This window comes from Merops nubicus, unplaced genomic scaffold, assembly GCF_000691845.1.
Source record: "Merops nubicus isolate BGI_N331 unplaced genomic scaffold, ASM69184v1 scaffold12362, whole genome shotgun sequence".
In the NCBI taxonomy this organism is placed as follows: domain Eukaryota; kingdom Metazoa; phylum Chordata; class Aves; order Coraciiformes; family Meropidae; genus Merops; species Merops nubicus.
Window position 1 is genome coordinate 39,306 of NW_008594303.1, and position 16,388 is coordinate 55,693.

At 40.8% G+C, this 16,388-nt stretch overlaps 1 protein-coding gene across 1 annotated transcript in view; it reads left to right on the forward strand.

The window, feature by feature from the left end:
- The first annotated feature begins 6,631 nt into the window (after positions 1-6,631).
- The window catches only part of LOC103768579 (opsin-5-like), a 30,571-nt gene continuing 20,814 nt past the window's right edge, over positions 6,632-16,388 (forward strand). The window contains exons 1-2 of the mRNA XM_008935731.1: positions 6,632-6,752; positions 15,311-15,516. Of these exons, the coding sequence (XP_008933979.1) occupies positions 6,632-6,752; positions 15,311-15,516 (327 nt within the window). The remainder of the gene's footprint in view (positions 6,753-15,310; positions 15,517-16,388) is intronic.

Genomic DNA, 16,388 nt, shown 5'->3' on the forward strand with positions numbered 1-16,388 from the left:
TCTCTCATGAATTGATTCAGTTTCCCAGAGGGTTTTAGTTTTCTTTAGCATCCCGTAACCTACTCAGTGTATTTTCAGCTCAGATCAGGGAGTTTAAATAATGCAAAGCATCAGCCACCTAATCTGCACAAGATAGTTTTCCCTTCCCCTGAATCATCTTTCAGCATAAAAGTAGCACTTATTTGAAGCTGCAAGATAGTCTGTTTTCATATCAGCATCACTTTAAACACCGTGTTCCCTGAGAAATTGCTACATTTCAGACTGTATATTGCAGTAATAAGTGCTAACCAAGCATTTTTTCTGACAGGTAATTTTCTAGCTCTGTCACAAGCTACAGAGCACAATTCCTCAGAGAAACTAGCTTTCAGGATTTATGAGAATATGGGTAGAATATGAAGCAGAGTGAGCTAAACTCCATTAAAATCATGGCAGAAGCATGGATTTTACAATATATTAATTATATGATGTAATAATTTTCTTAACTGAATTTAGCAAGTAAACTAACAGGAGCTGAAATGTTGTTTGGACATTCAACTAGAAAATGCATCAAGTGCATTTGTTTTCATGGTAAAATGTCACAGCAAAAGAACAATTGAGGGTTAAATGGGCATGTTTTGAAACATAAATGGTTGAGCATGTTTCGTATGACAATCACTCTTCAATTTAAATATTTCAGATGTGTTTTTCTGCTATGAAATTGGCAGTTGCTATGTTACCACCAGTTGAACCTCAGCAACGTGGGAGCAGATTCAGGTCTGCTTTCTTACAGATAAGCTATTCCAAGTGGCATGCAAGTTGCACCGTCATTCCCATTCATCCATTGACATGTTTTAAGCATTACTGACTTGATCTGTTTCTAGACCTTTTTTTTTCCTTTTAATTCAGTGGGTGTTAGAAAAGACCCTGTGCAAATAATTTCAACAAGTTTGTTTTCTTGGAAACTGTGGACAAATATGTGACCTGATTTTGTAAAAATCATCTGTTACTGACATGAAATGCATTTTCTGACTACCTCAATTAAACCCGTAGGCATAACTGATCATTGCATCATTATTCCTTGCAAGACTAAGTGATACCTTGTTGGATATTGACAGGTTTTATTTTTATCGTGAATAGTCTAGTAAAAAACACAAAGTAGAAATTAAAATAATTTAATTTTTATAATCTATGTAAAGATGTTCCTACTAATGTACTATTGGATTTGCCTTGAAATCCTCCTGATTGATATTTCTGTAAAATTTCACAAAATTTTTGCCTTCCAGAGACAAAACTGTAGTTCTGTTCCACAGAACCACTTTCTATCTGCTTATGGTTTATTTTAACCCATCCTTTCTGCACACTTTTCCTTTTGCTTCCTCCCTCTTTTGCGCCTTTCTTTAATCCATGTGTAACAAATATCATACAAGAATAGTGCTGTGAGAACTTATGCTAGCTTTCCGACAAAATCATTCCTTTGGCAACTGCCAAATTCTTGATGCTCCTCAAGGGAAATAGGTGCTTGTTAGAAGCATACATCATATGTTTTCAGTCACACTCAGATTTTAATTTTTAGGATTTTTCTGTTACAATGTAGTGGAAACAGTCAGTAAACTGAACTCTAATGTATCTTGCCTGAGTGTCTCAGGCCAATTAATGCTGTTGTGATACTTGCCTTACTGTGCTGGTATATATGTCACTTCAAATGCATTTAGAGAGGTGAGTAGGGATTAAAAGGCCGTTGCACATTTTTAGCAGCGCAGATAGGGGCTACCTGATGGCTTATATCCGCTCTAAATTGGCTTTGCCTGCCACCTCAGAGACCATTGGTTGGTTTGGAGTGTCCATAAAATGGGCTTCATTAACCTGTTGTGTCAGAACCCAGCCATTTCATCACTCATTTTAGTCACGTAACCTGAGATATCGGTGGTTCCAGAGGGTTTCTTCCTTCACTAACTTTCCAATAACAGCCATGTTACACCTTCACGTGTAGTGAAGAATGAGTATTAATTTCTTATATTCTTTTATATAGAGAAGTTTCATCTGCTGTTAGACTTGAAAGGCTTAATGATACTTGTTAGGCTTAATGACAGTCTTAAAATCCAAATTCTGCTTTTACTTGTGTCAGTGAGGTTATTAGATTTCAGCTGGCAGGGAGGTGTGCAGGGTTGACCCCAGCCTACTCATGCCATTGTGCAGTCCCTTCCATGAAGTTCTGTGGAGAGCAGTTCACAGGAGGACTGAAATGTCCAGCTCAGACGTGCATTGCTGTGACACTGCTGTGGGCCCTCCTGCTCCCAGACCCCTGCGTTGGCTGGGTGCCTGCCTCCCACCTGACTTGGCAGGGGTAGGTAGGTGAAATGCTGGGGTTTGAACCCCGAGCCCCTGAATTAAGGTGGACATATGGGTGATTCCCACAGCCCTTCATAAAGAGGGGGTGAGTTTGCCTTATAGCTTCCCCCCAGGGTGCGGCCGGCCCTGCAGGGAGAGCCAGAAGGGAAATGAGCCCCAGGGGTCCTGCATTGAGTTGACAAAGGTCAGGTGTCCCTGCTTGGGGATAAAAGCTGGGACCACTGGCAGGGAGTCAGGAGGGTCTGTCTGTGGAGTGCACTCCCCAGAGCTTCCTGGTTCAGGGCAGACCTCCTGACTCTCCTGGAGCTGGGCCCTGGTCTGTTTAGGCCTTTGCGAACGTGGATCAATCAGGTGAGAGCCACCATGTGGGCACCTTTTTCTTGTGCTTTTAACTGGCTGGTCTGGCTGTTTCCCATGCCAACTGTGGGCAACCTCGGGTCACTGTTTGTACCACCTGTTGTGGGCTGCGTCATGTTGTTTGTGGGATCGTTGGGGGTGACATGAATCATGTATGAGCTTGTTGACCTGTTTGTACCCCCGGTGGTCATTCATATAGTAACATTTCTGTCTACAATACAGTCTGCATATTGGTTCATCTCCCTGCTGGTGTTATCATTTTTATTGGGCCTGGTCATTGGCAAAACAGTAGGTAAGATCATCTGCCATCTACTGAGAGAAAGACCTTGCAACCAGGTGTCGAGTCCTGCCTCCCTTCCCACAGGTGATAGGAGGTAGGTCTCACAGCTCTGCAGGCAGGTCACAGCAGAGAGGAAGGCACGTGGGAGTGTACCGCAGGAATCATGGCACCAGTCTGCCAAGGAACACTTGCATTGCTTGTGTTCCTTCTGTGGAGCCAGACTGTAGTTCCTACATACTTAGGAAAGGGGTATTTTCATGTCCAAACCATTTTTTTTTTTCATGTCTTTCCACAGTCATAGCTATGTCAAATACAGTAATATCTCCATACCACCCCAGTGTTTTGGCTTTCTTCTATTTATAGAACTGCCCACACTGTATACTCCTCTAATCTTTCCAAAGCACTTTGCAAAGATAATAGAAGCAGTCAGGGATAATCTCTGTGAGACCAGTAAATTGGCAACCACCAAAGCACTGATAAAAATGAAATGATGCAACTCTAGTCTGCTGAGGGAGACTTCTTGTCCTTCGAAATTACAGTGACCTGTGGATGCATGAAACAAACCACAGGAGCTTGCAAAGCCCCTGTTCTTTATCGAAGGGTGCCAACAGAGGGAGTAAGGAGAAAACTGCAACCAGGCCAAGATAGTAGTTACTCAGTGTAGTGTGTGAAGACCAAAAGAGGAAAAAAATCATCAAAAGGGATGCTGGACCACGGAGAACAGTTCACACTGATTAAAAAATATCCTTTTGATAGCAAAGGAAAAAAATAATTTTCATCTCATTATTATTGCAAGGTACAAGGCTTGGCAGAAGACTTTCTCGCTGAAATGGAAAGTTGAACTGAAGCCTTCATGGAGCTGAGCGATTTCTATGTAACCAAAAGAAACTTGCAGCTGGGAAAAGTCAAGATTCAAGCTGAGGATATTCAGGCAAATGATATAATTTGCTTTTTATTGTAGCAAAAGGGAAATAATGATCATTGTTACTTTATTACCATTCAAAGTGCTTATTCCTTAAGAGGTGATATAAGTAAACCATGCCATTTCTTTGAATGGCTTACACGAAAAATACTCTTCGGTGGTTGTTCCTCTTCCTATTTAATCAAAGTCACAGACACTGGCATTTCTGTAACAGCAGATGCCAAACTCAGATTTGGAAGTCCAGGCCTGGGCCAAATTCCATGGAAAAATTGCTTGTCCATAAAGGAAAGTGGTGAGCAAGCATGCTCTGCCACCTCAGCACTGCCGGTGGTGTGGACCAACACTCCCCATACTTCTTGTGAGCGTGGCTCCCCACGAGCTGGGAACCAACACCTTGTTCCAGGTCACCAGGTCCTGGCTGCACAAGGTGAGACATGCGTCATCATTGGAGGAGCTAGCTGTTCTCTTCCTTCTCACAAGGCTGAGGATTCTTGCCCAGAGGCCTTGGACTTCTCCCACAAGCGGTCTGTTGGCTGACTGATTAATTTTCTACAAGAGAGTAGAGGGAGTATGGATCAGGTAGGCAGTTTGTGCCCAACTTAAAGTGTCGTTCTTTTCCACATCTTTCTCTTGGTAGGTGATGAAATACACTCCAATGAAGACATGGGCATCCACAGACAAAGCTTTTGTCTCAGCTGAGGACCTCTTTGACCCAAGTTCCTTGTCCTGAAGAGTAGATGATATTGCTGGGCTTTGTTGGGGGGATTGAACATTTGTGAATGTCCCCAAGTACTGCCTTCAGGCACAACTTTGTTCCAGCATTCCATCTGAACAGTGATCCACTTACAGACAGGTGGATAACTAGCTAGAAGAGGCTGCTGTAGCTCAATGTTGAAAAGCTGTGGGTGTTCCCTGTAAAAGCTGATGCACATCCAGGGCTTTGCTGGGGATCACAGGATGCGTAAACGACAACCTCAGAGAGCAGCACCACAGCAGAGAAAAGACTATATGTGCCAGGCATGCTGGACAGCCTTCTGAGGGATGTGTACATGGTCAAGCAATGCCCAAAGATGAGGCTACAATGAGAATATTGAACAGTTATGGGAGCACCACGGTGAAGGACTTTGGCCTTCAGAGCACTGCTATGGACACTGTTAACCATCGAGCTGCTAAGTCCCAGGTCACTCTGTCACAGTTTTCCAGGCAGTGTGTTTTAGTTGGCTTGTCAGGGTTAAACTCCAGCTGTTCATACACAGGCTTAAGAAGAAGGCTCTACAAAAAGTCATCAGGAGGTGGTCTGTAGCTAGTGCTTGGGAAAATCAGGCCACTTGGCTACTTAAATGGGATCTGTGGAAGCTACCAGACCCATGCTACAGAATTCAGGCTGGGGAAAGAGAGAGCACCACTCCAGTGACTTGTACAAGAGTGAGATGGCCGGAGACAACTCAAGCCTAGCACCCTTGCAGGGGACTTCAGTGAAGAGAGTGTGTGGGTCACTGTCCTCACTATTAGCAGGAAGGTGAGAGGCTCCTGTCTTTCACCATGACATGGTTTTTCTCCCTTCTCTTTATAAAGGACTTCCCTTTCATTCTCATCACATTGTCTTTATTCCCCTGTCTCATGGTGAGGCTATCATAACAAACAGAAGGAAAGCTTGACAGGAGGAATCAGTCTGCCTCAGATGGGACAAAACCAGCTCATGGACAGTAGAGGTTCCCAGTGTGGTGCTTTGCTTCCTTCAGCCGGCTGATTTGCTGCTCAGAGGGGAAAGGGAAAAGCCGGCTGGGGCACCAAGAGGTGCACAGAGACTTCAGTCCAGTAAGAGTGTTACTCACCAGAAATATTTTGCTGCTCCAGATGAATTAATTCAGACTCAATTTTTAAATTTATGACTACAGCCTGATTGGTAAGAAAAGCTCTATCTGAAATATAATCATCCATACCTCAGGAAAAACTAAAAATACTCCAGACAGACTCACTTAAATAACAAATAACGTCTCCTCAGCAAGATGAGTTCTCATTTTTCCAACAGTGTGGCAAAATCCAACTATACTTGGAGCACACTAAATTGGGGAGTGGTTATCAGTTGAAAAATATGATTCAAAAGACTTAAATTTTGTTTTCAACCTGTACTGCAAATTATCTTCCCTTCTTTCTAAATAAGCGACTATACTGCTGGTGAAGTAACTTCATAGTTGATTTATTCTGCTATGCTAAAGTCACACTCTCAGGTGGTGACACCTCCCTGTTGTTTACTGTGCTGCTTTTTATTAAAGTTTTGTGAGTTTTTTTCTCAATTTCATTTGAACTAGAAATCTACTGGTCTTCAGTGAAGACAAGAAGACAAAAGTACTGCTATTTTAGCAACATATCGCTAGGCACGGTGTGTGTGTGCCTCTGAGCCTATATGTTATGTGGTATCACCCTATTTTAAAGGAAGTCATCTTTTTGTCAAATACACAGTCCTCATTAAAGATTTCTGCATGTAGCAGTAATAAGGATATGAGGAAATCTCCTGTCTTGGGCTGGCTACAGATTCACAGGCTGTATTAGTAGATAGGATTAGTGAAGAAGAACAGGCTGCAAAGCTCCTGTCCCTTGAGATTTCCTTCTTTAGATCCTTAGTCTCACTAAAGAGCTCCATTGAATACAGGCAGCAGAAACTGAGGAAAAGGCTGGAACCATCTTATTTGGGGAGACGTACTGAAGGAAGGGCAATCTCTGGGTCATAAGCTCCACTGAAAATGTCTGTCCAGCTTTCTTCACAGGCACCCTGGAGGAACAACAACATCAGTTTTCTGAGCAGAGAGGCAGCTGTAACAGAGCAAGGAGAGACTATCATAGGTTTCTACCTACTGGCTTTAGGTATGTACGTGGCTTGGATGTGAAGGAAGCTCTAAGTAACGTTTGATATAAAGTTCAAAGTGATTAATTTGGGTTTTATCTCTAATGGAACAGAATGTTGGAAAATGCAACTTTTTTTCTTCAGCTATTGCAAGATTAAAGAGGCACACCTTTCCTTTGTTAAAAAGATATAAATAATCAGTGTAGAAATCTCTAGGGGGAAAAAATTGCCAAGCCTCTAAATTTTTAACTGATGTCCACAAAACTTTATATGTGGGAAGATAAAAAAAGTACCTTACCAGGATTTCATGATAATTCTGCTTCTTCTCATGAATTCTGAATTCTGATGAGTTCTCTGATTTCCAGAGTTGCTGATGGTCAGATGGTATCCTCCAGTTACTTACTACAGAGACTGAAAATACAGTTCTGTAGTTTTAAACTTTTAAAAAATATTTTTATCTTGCTTTAAATGTTTGATGCACATAGAAATAAACTTCTTCAAAAAGGATCTATGAAAGATCTAAGTACAAACATTATCGCGTGTTAGCAGTTGCAATACCATGTGTTTATTTTGGTCCTGCTGCAAGACAGCTATTGTAAGGATTTGAATAATAACACCCAATACGAAATCACTTTGATCTTAGTGTAATTTCATTTTGTTTGTTTAAATACTGTCTATGTGAGGCAGACTTACTGCAGGATACAACAAAACGTTATGAAATTTCAAAGAATGCGTGTTTGCCAGGAAAGCAAAATTTCCAACCATAAACCCTCACAGGAAAACACAACAAAATGTAAGTCTTATTTAATCTATTCTTCTAAACAGCATATACAAAAATGTTTGTTTTTAAATTTATCTAGACAGATTTATTTTTTTGTGTTACCTTATCACATATTGCAAGTAGTTTACTAGCCCTGATTATGATTGAGAATGGTCTATGGAAGTTACAATGTAAAATGTTGAGTATTACATGAGGCTTTCTTTTTTTACCTAGAGGAACTAGGAAGGAAAAAAGTGTGTTTACAATAAGAACAGAGAGTCTAGCAGAAAAATGCATGGCTTCTATCTTAGGAAACTTAATTAGAAGAGTGGCTGTGAGATAAATCAGAGTTGTTCCAATTTATCCCCCGCCTGTTCACATCCGCGTATCCCTTCATGAATGGCTGGGAAATGGCTGCACCATCAGCTAATGAATTAATCAGTTGCACTTAAGACTAGAAAGAACATCTTAGGTCAGCAGGGCCAGTCCCCTGCTGTGACAATATATAATCTCATTTACAAAGCTATTGTGCTCCCTCATGTAACTGGCTAAGGCTTTTTTGGTGTTGCTACTGCTCAGTTGACAACCTGTTCCTGACAGCCTGTTTTGTTTCTCTGTTGGGTAGGAGCCTTTCCCTAAATTTGTGGCTAAAGTAACTACATCAACTTTATACTCTTTTTGTCACTCCTTTTAACTGAAATATTTATTCAGCCAGTCTGTGTTCCTGAAGGAACAATCATACACTGTGGTCAATCATTGTATTTCTATATTAAGCAAGTGAGGGGTTTGTTTGGGTTTTTTTGTTTTTGTTTTTTTGGGTTTTGGTTGTTGGGTTTTGGTGGTTTTTTTTGTTTTATTTTTTTTTTGGGGTGGGGGATTTGTTTGTTTATTTTTTTGTTTGGTTGAAGGGTAGGGAGAGAGATTATTATAATTTATCTCCTCTCATAATATCCTTTCTCCTGACATCCTAGCATATCATCCTGGCAGAGTTTTACACTGTCTTTTTTCAACCTGGACTCTTCTTTTCTCACTTTTTTTTCTTTTTTTTCCCCCATTCTTTTTAAAACTTATAATCATGACAGAATGCAGCATCCAAGCAAGGTCTTGCCATCACCATTCACATTAATATTCAGACTTCTCCAGCTCTATGATTACTCCTAGTGTTGCCTCCGCTTCACACTGGTAGTTCAAACTTCTTCCCTCAATCAACCAACAGAAGTGTTTTCCTCTGCTCCTTCCTAATGGTGACCCCACATCTTCTTCTTTTTCATTTTTAAAGTACCTAGGTGCATGAGATTTTAAATTGTATATCTGTTGGGTTTTGATTGCTTCAGATTCTTCTGCCAAGCTTACAAGTGCTTGGCATGTCATAGCTGCTACTCTTGAAACTTACCTCCAGATTCAAAACTCAGGCTGCATTTCTTGCAGAGTATATAAACCAATAAAAGCACTACTCCAAGCTATGTATCATGTGGATCTTGTTAAAATGTGATGGAAGTAGGTATACCTCTTGCAAGTAGAACTTCTGGAAAAAAAAATAAAATCTATCAGTTATACATTGTCTTTTTCTCCTCAAAGGTCTGCTACTGCACTTCTGCAAGCACCCACTATAATGATTTGCAGTTATTAGTTTTATGTACACGGATAACTTAGTCTGCCTGGGGAGCAATGATATGGCAGAACAAAGTACTCTGTTACGTAGACACACTCTTGCCCTTCTGACAGCAGAGGACAAAGACCAGTCCCTCTAATACCTGCTCGTACCTGTGCTTCTGTAGGGGTCTGGAAAGACAATTTGCATTTGCAGATGTTTATGGGTACTTCTTTACACAAAGTCCTGAAGATGTTAATAGTTTATACTTCTGGTTTTTTGATGCCCTGGAAAATAGCTTTAGTGATTACATTTCTGTAACTGTTACATGTTTTCCACTTTTTTGAAACTAAGTGTGCCAGTGCAACTTTTTGCAAATTCTGATGTACGTTTCTGACACCAAAGGGATGCATGTGATTGGTGTTAGCACTTACCCAGAAGATGGAGCTCCTCTGAATCTCTTCAACTCCACAGGATAAAGTCAAAAAAACCCAGCTAGATTTGGCACATCTTCCCACAGTCACACATCTTCACAGAGGATGTGAATATCCAAGAGCCGAGTCAATGCTCCATCATTCTCCCTGATAGTGCTTTGGCCAGGGGACTAGCAAAGTGAGGGAAAAATGCAATGCCAACCCCATAGTGGTGAGCCATCATAGCATGCTTAGAGGGACTATCTGCAGGTGACAGCAGTCACTGTGTTACCCTTTGTTAGGTCAGCTGCATCAGCATCCCCTTTTTGAAGCCAGCACGTTGTTTCCATTCTTCCTTTCCATGAGGTCAGAACTGTCTTTGACAGACAGGTGTGAGCTTGTCCTGTTGCTAGCATTACATCTCACCCCTTTTTGCCTATACCCTAGGAAAAATCCTTGTATAATTGAAATTATTAGGTGCAATTTAGAAGTACTGCCCCGAGTTGCTAGCTAAGCCACAATGAGACCTGGGGGGGGGGGGGGGGGAATTGAAACTTTTTTTTCTTTGTAATTGAAATTCTTAAATAAATTGTTCTTTTCCCTATTTATACACATTTATTCTGTGCTTGTTTTCCCTCACGTCACGGTTAACTGGAACTGTTAGAGTGAATGCTTGGCATAAAAGGAAATTTTAAGTCAGTACGGGAGAATATTTGTTAAAGAAAAAATCGTGACTTTTTGCGAGTGTTTATATCAGAAAGGTGTGCTGACAGCATTAGTAACTCCATCAGGAAGCTGGAACAGACCACAAGACCCAAACATGCCTTTAAATGGCACATGTTTCCAAACAGTAATAGTAAACTGTTATCTGACAAGTGACAGAATGAGCATTATTTTGAGAAGTTGTTTGACAGATAAATGCAAGAAGATGGGAACGGAAACAAGCCATTCACAAAACATTCGTCCACGGAATGATCACATTTATTGAATAAATAATCTCTTCACTCTTTGTCAAGTCTAAAACATGATGACTCTCCTACTTCATGCCAACGCTGGCAATATGACCTGGATAGGATAGTGTGTATGTATAATTAGCAGCAAAAATTAAAAATGGAGCAAGATCACTTCACAGTTGTAATAGTTAATGACAGCTTTGCAAATTCTCTGGATTTTAGCACCTTTTCAAATAAAGTTTTCTAGTCTGAAAATCTTTTACAGCAAACCTCTTGAGACAAACATTTATGCTTCTGTATAAGTAGTTGAATCAGTAACTGACTGACTTAATTCATGCCTGCTCTGTATCTAGGTGTTCAGTTCAATCTCTGTGCTAGAGGTAAGGTTATCTGCTGAAGGAAAAGCATAGCTTGTCTTGTGACACTGAACCTTCACCTTTTGATCTCATTTTTTGAATTCTTCCACTTAAGGCTCCCTGTATATTTTATATTGCAGATGGATAAGTTGTAAAACCCATTTTCCTAATTCATTCTTGTCAGATTTTACAAGTAAATGCCGTGCAACAATGTCTTATAAGAACAAGTGTAAGTACAAAGCATAATAACCTATCTTATCTGGGCATTGATGAAGTCATGTATTAGAAATGTGGATGACCAGCTCAAAGGTGTCAACTCCCTTTGTGCATGAGAGAAAAATAGGATATGTCTGGATGCTCAGGCTGGGCTAAACTGGCAGAAATCTTTGTAAAATCACTGTGTTACCTCTTAGATGTTCCCAGAGTTTAACAATCTCACTGTTCTGTGTCACTTTCAGCAGAGGTATTTTCAATACCCTTATTCACTCTCACTGGCTGCTTTTTTGGTACTTTCTTTGCATGGGCTGTTGGACAGCACACTGATACAGGACTTTGTTAATAGGGTTTCAATTCCTGAGTACCATCAGCTTGCTTTGGCAGCCTTTCTGTGCCTCCCCCAGAAATCACAGATAACAGCACCACCCTCCTTTGTGGAGTACTTTCTACATCTCTGGATCAAAATTCTCTGTTAGGGTGTATTATTCCAAGGGAAGGATTGCTACTGAATTATATAAGGGCAATACATTTTTAATATTGCTATCCATCCTGTTCCTCCTACATCCCAGTGTTTGCGAATGTGGTACCAAGTACTTGTAGTACTCTGTGGGTGTCCTAGGAGTGCAGGTAGCTGTTCAGTATTCAGCATTTATCAACAATCATTTAACCTATTCTATTCTGATACTGCCAATCTCACAGTAGCTGTTAGTCCTACCACGTGCTAACAAACTTCAGTAATTGCATATTATCTGTGTATTTTGCCACATCTGAAGGGCCAGCATCTATCTTCTATGAGTAGCCCATATCACACATTGTTACAGCTTATGGGGGAAATGTGGTGATTCTTCTCTGAAACTCACGTTGGGTGGAAACACTGTTCCTTCCTATCCTTTTTTTTTCTCTCAGCCACATTTTGATTTCAGTTAAAACCTGTCCTTTCTCACCACAATTACCTTAAGATGGCACCAGAGTTTGAGTTTGGGGTGGGGTTTGTGTTTGTTTTGTTGTTTGTTTTTTTTTCTTTTTCATATATACTTTTGTGAGTGAAGGAGTGCTGACAGGCTAAAAAATAAATAAATAGAACAGAAAAATAGAAAAAGAAACTAGTTGCCTCCTTTCTTTTCTATCCTTCGTTTTATTGTGTTTCCAGCTGATGACTCCAAGGCCTTATAGTGCTTTGAAGTTCAGAAATTTTTCTGGGCTCCTGATCTCCCTGTGATTTACCCTGAGGTACATGCCACCTGCAAAGCAGTTGTGGAGATCTCTGCCCTCACTGAGTGTCAGAGCTATTGCTGTGCTCCCTCTGCAGTGCAATTTCAACCTTTTGCCATGTTCTGCTGTCAGGGTTTGTAGGAGAGGGGGAGGGAGGTGGTTTGGTTTGAAGTGTTCTTTTGGTTAGGGTTGTTGGTTGGTTGCTTTGGTGTTTTAGTGTTGTTTTGGGTTTTTGTTTCAGTTTGGGTTTGCTTTTTGGTTGTTGGTTTGCCTGGGGTTTTTTGTGGTGGTGGTGTTGGTGGTGTTTTAATTTTTAAATCAGTCAGACAACATAGTCAGACCAGCACATCTGCCTGATGGTGAAGATATCCAGTGTCCTACAATCACTGTTCTGGTTGATAGCATTTTATGTGACCACTGTTTTTGTTATTCCAGTTTACTGAGAATTGAGTTCCTCCATATTATTTTTTTTAATCACAATATTAATATGTTCTACTGCCCAGGCAGATCAGATGTTTCAGGGACTGGATATGCCAGTGGAGGTTCTCCACCTGCTTTGATTAAAAGAATTGTGCCTACCTGCAGAAGTCATACTTGCTCTGTAACCTCTCTCTCAATGCATCCCTCATTCCTACCCTCAGTGTTTGAATGTACTTGCAAAAAATGATCCCAGACACTGTGTCATGTCACCTCCATCTAAAATGTGTATTGTTGTTTTACATGATATTTTGCTCCATTTTTTCCTTAAAATACTTTAGCTGAAATCTCCCTTACCATCCAGGCTAGGGTGAATTTGCTATATATATTCCCAGGATGTGCACGTGTCTGGCAGTCTAAGGCTAGTCCTCCTATCCATTCCTCTGCACTGACAAAATTTTGCTCTTTGCAAAGGAGGTGCTATTTTATTTTGTCTGCCATTCTAGTGCTATACCTTCCTATTGACAAGGAAAATATTTCCATGCCTACTGCCTCGAAAACTGTCTTAGCTTACAAAAGGTAGAGCTGATGTACACAAACAATGCACCTACTGTGTTTGCAATGCAGGCTGCCCTGACACGTTCCCAACGCCGTCCTCCTCCAGTGCCATGCTGGGGCTATTTGCTATACCTAGAATCAGGGAAAAGAAACAATTCCTGACTTAATGTGCGTGCAGCCATTGGAAATGAGATTAATTAAGAAACATTGTCACCAAGTGGCCAGAATAAGATGTATTATTGTTGATCTTATCTTTATAATGAGATATATATGTAAAATATATGCATGTATCTCGGTGTGACATGTCAGCTCTTCCCAGTTCAAAAGCTCTTTAAATAAACCATGTGCACTTGCAAGCAAGCCAGAGCAGCTGTTGCTTGGCAATTTTGCAAAGAAAAGTTATAAAAAGGAATTTGCACTGCAGCAAAAGCATTTCATAGTGCTGAATGGAGAGTGCCCCTTTAACCACCTCTCCTTCCACTCCAGACTACCCAAAGCACCTCACCAGGCAGTAAGTACCCAGCCTCTCTGTTTGGAGAGCCAGCACCTTGCTCTTTGGCATTTCAGCTTGTGATTCTCGCAGGTGACCTGGAGATTCAGAAACAGTTTCCTCCCCTCCCTTTCTAGCCAAGGCAGCCCAGAGGCAAAGTGATGGGTGCCTGATATATGGGGTTGTTGATGCTTCCTAAAAAGGCAGCTGCTGTCTTGCTACAACATCAAACCTATCAGCCATCTTTCATCTCATCAACTCGTTTGAATATGCAGAGATGCTGTGCAGTGTCATTGTGTCACATCCCTCTTCAGCACATCTATTCACCTCTTGCTGCATCAATATACACCACCCTTACTCTGGGACATCTACTGCTTGTGCCTGGAGAGAGGGCAATGGATCAACTCTTTTCTCCCTCACCTGGTAGTTAACATTGTACCCTGACACCACTGAGGGGAACAAAAGCACCACCTGTCCTGGGCTGCAGGCACTCGAAAGTGGTGTTGTTTTGCTCCACATTGCCAAGGTGAAGTGAGGCCACCTATGTGAGCAGTGGCAGAGCTGGTTTGGGAGGTGGAAATGGGAGCCAGTGGGGAGCAGCTGGGTGCCACCCAACCTGCTGCCCAACCCTTATCCAGCAGCCAACCCTTGAGCTATCACCTTCACTGGCTAGGTCCCATTTTCAACACTGATCCTGCCACTTATGAGTAAACATTATGTTAAAAGTAATATGTTTCTACATGTCTACATCATTCCAAAGTGTGGGACACCAACTACCAAGATCATGCACTGATGGGTGGAGCAATAGCCACGCACATTTGGTAACTCTAGGTCTCTCAAACTGAGTAAGGGGCTGACTTTCACCAGATTTACAGGAATCTTCCTTGTGTTTTCCTCATGTAACTAGCCACATACAAGTCAGGTATCTCTGTACCTAGAGAGTAAGGGAAGACACAACTTTCCTTAAACCTAACTAAATAAAGACTTTAAAGCTTCCAAAAGGTGTCTTCTAAATGTTCTCTTCATAGAGATTATCAGGTGTATTAATGGAAAATATTCCCACCTGGGACAGGCTTTGCTGCAAGGAAATCCTAGAATGTTCTAAGAGATCACACCTAATTGTATTAGCTGCATTTCTTAAGGGAGGACTGGTAAAGTGGCTCTTTGGCTCTGTGAATGAACTTTCAGTATCCATTATTGTATACAAAGTACCTAAATAGCTGCAGCTTTTGGCAGATTTTTTGTAGTCTCTGCTCCACACCACCAATATTTCCTCCTTCCTTTTTTCCCCAGCTGTTACGCTTCATGAATTTCATCTGTTCACTTTAAAAAAAAAAAAATTATCTAGGCCCTTAAATGGTGGATCTTCAACAGATGCAGCAGAATCTGTTTGTTTTGTTTCATTGCTGGAGTTATTCACTTATTCCTGCTTATGAAATGTTCCCAGCTACTTTAAAGGCTTCATGCATAGGTTTTCTAATGGACAATCTGGCTTAATTTGTTTCTGATGGAATAAAAGGGTAATTTTAGAAGAGGTGTTGCACATTTACGCACTAAACTGCTTCTTGCTTTATTTGCTTTTTGATTTCATGAATTTAAATTTTTCTTCCAGGTTGGCTGTCTTGGTTTGGAAACAGCATTGTGATTTTTGTCCTATACAAACAGAGACATCTTCTGCAGCCCACTGACTACCTCACATTTAACTTGGCGGTATCAGATGCTAGTATCTCTGTGTTTGGTTATTCACGGGGGATCATTGAAATCTTCAATGTCTTCAGAGATGATGGATTCATTATCACATCAATATGGACTTGTCAGGTAAGACTGGATTACACTTAATTAGACAAAACAGGTGCAGTTATTTCTGTGTATATGCTGTATAGAAATAACCAGACAGGCCCAAAAGAGTAAAAAGAAATACTGACTGACCTTCCAAGATGGCAGTGTTCTGTTTTGTTACACCCATAAATCTATGCATACGATCAGTGTTTGACCAATTTTCAGTGATTTTTTCCCTACCTATTCACAATAGCTCCTACTAGCTTGGGGGGTTTATTTCATGCTATAGCTCCCATGCATGTTGGAAAGGTAAGATGTAGGGGGACTGTCTTCATCTTCCCTGAAGTCAGCCTGGTTGTTGGCATTCTAACATTTGTCTTAAAGCAATGTAGACTCCTGCTTGACAAAGCATGTAGAGCAAAGCTTCCTCACACCACTTGGGTATACCCATGTATTTTAGCATACAACTTCCTGTACTAAATCAGTTGTAACTCTTCTTACTATTAAATTCTTTATTGATTCATTGCCTGTGGTAGGATGAGTGACTTAACTTTATGGCATAGTTATCCCTGAACTTGGAGATAACTTTTTGTTGGAGAACTCAGAAAATGTTATTATTTTTACTTCTGAAACACACCTGCATAGACAGAATATAAATGCATCCCATGGATAGACAAGCAGAAGCCTGGATCCCTGGTGCTTTTGGTAACATCTGTGAGAAAGATTATACTTCGTGTGTCTGTTTCATGAGGGGATCAAAAATCTGAAAATGACAGGATAGCCTACAGCAAAATATAAGAAACATCATGATGAAGGAAAAGGGAGAGAGAAATAATCCTATTTTCTTTTGTTGTTGTTGTATTTTTTTAATTTTTTTTTTTTTTAAAGAGGAAATTGAAATATTGTGCAAT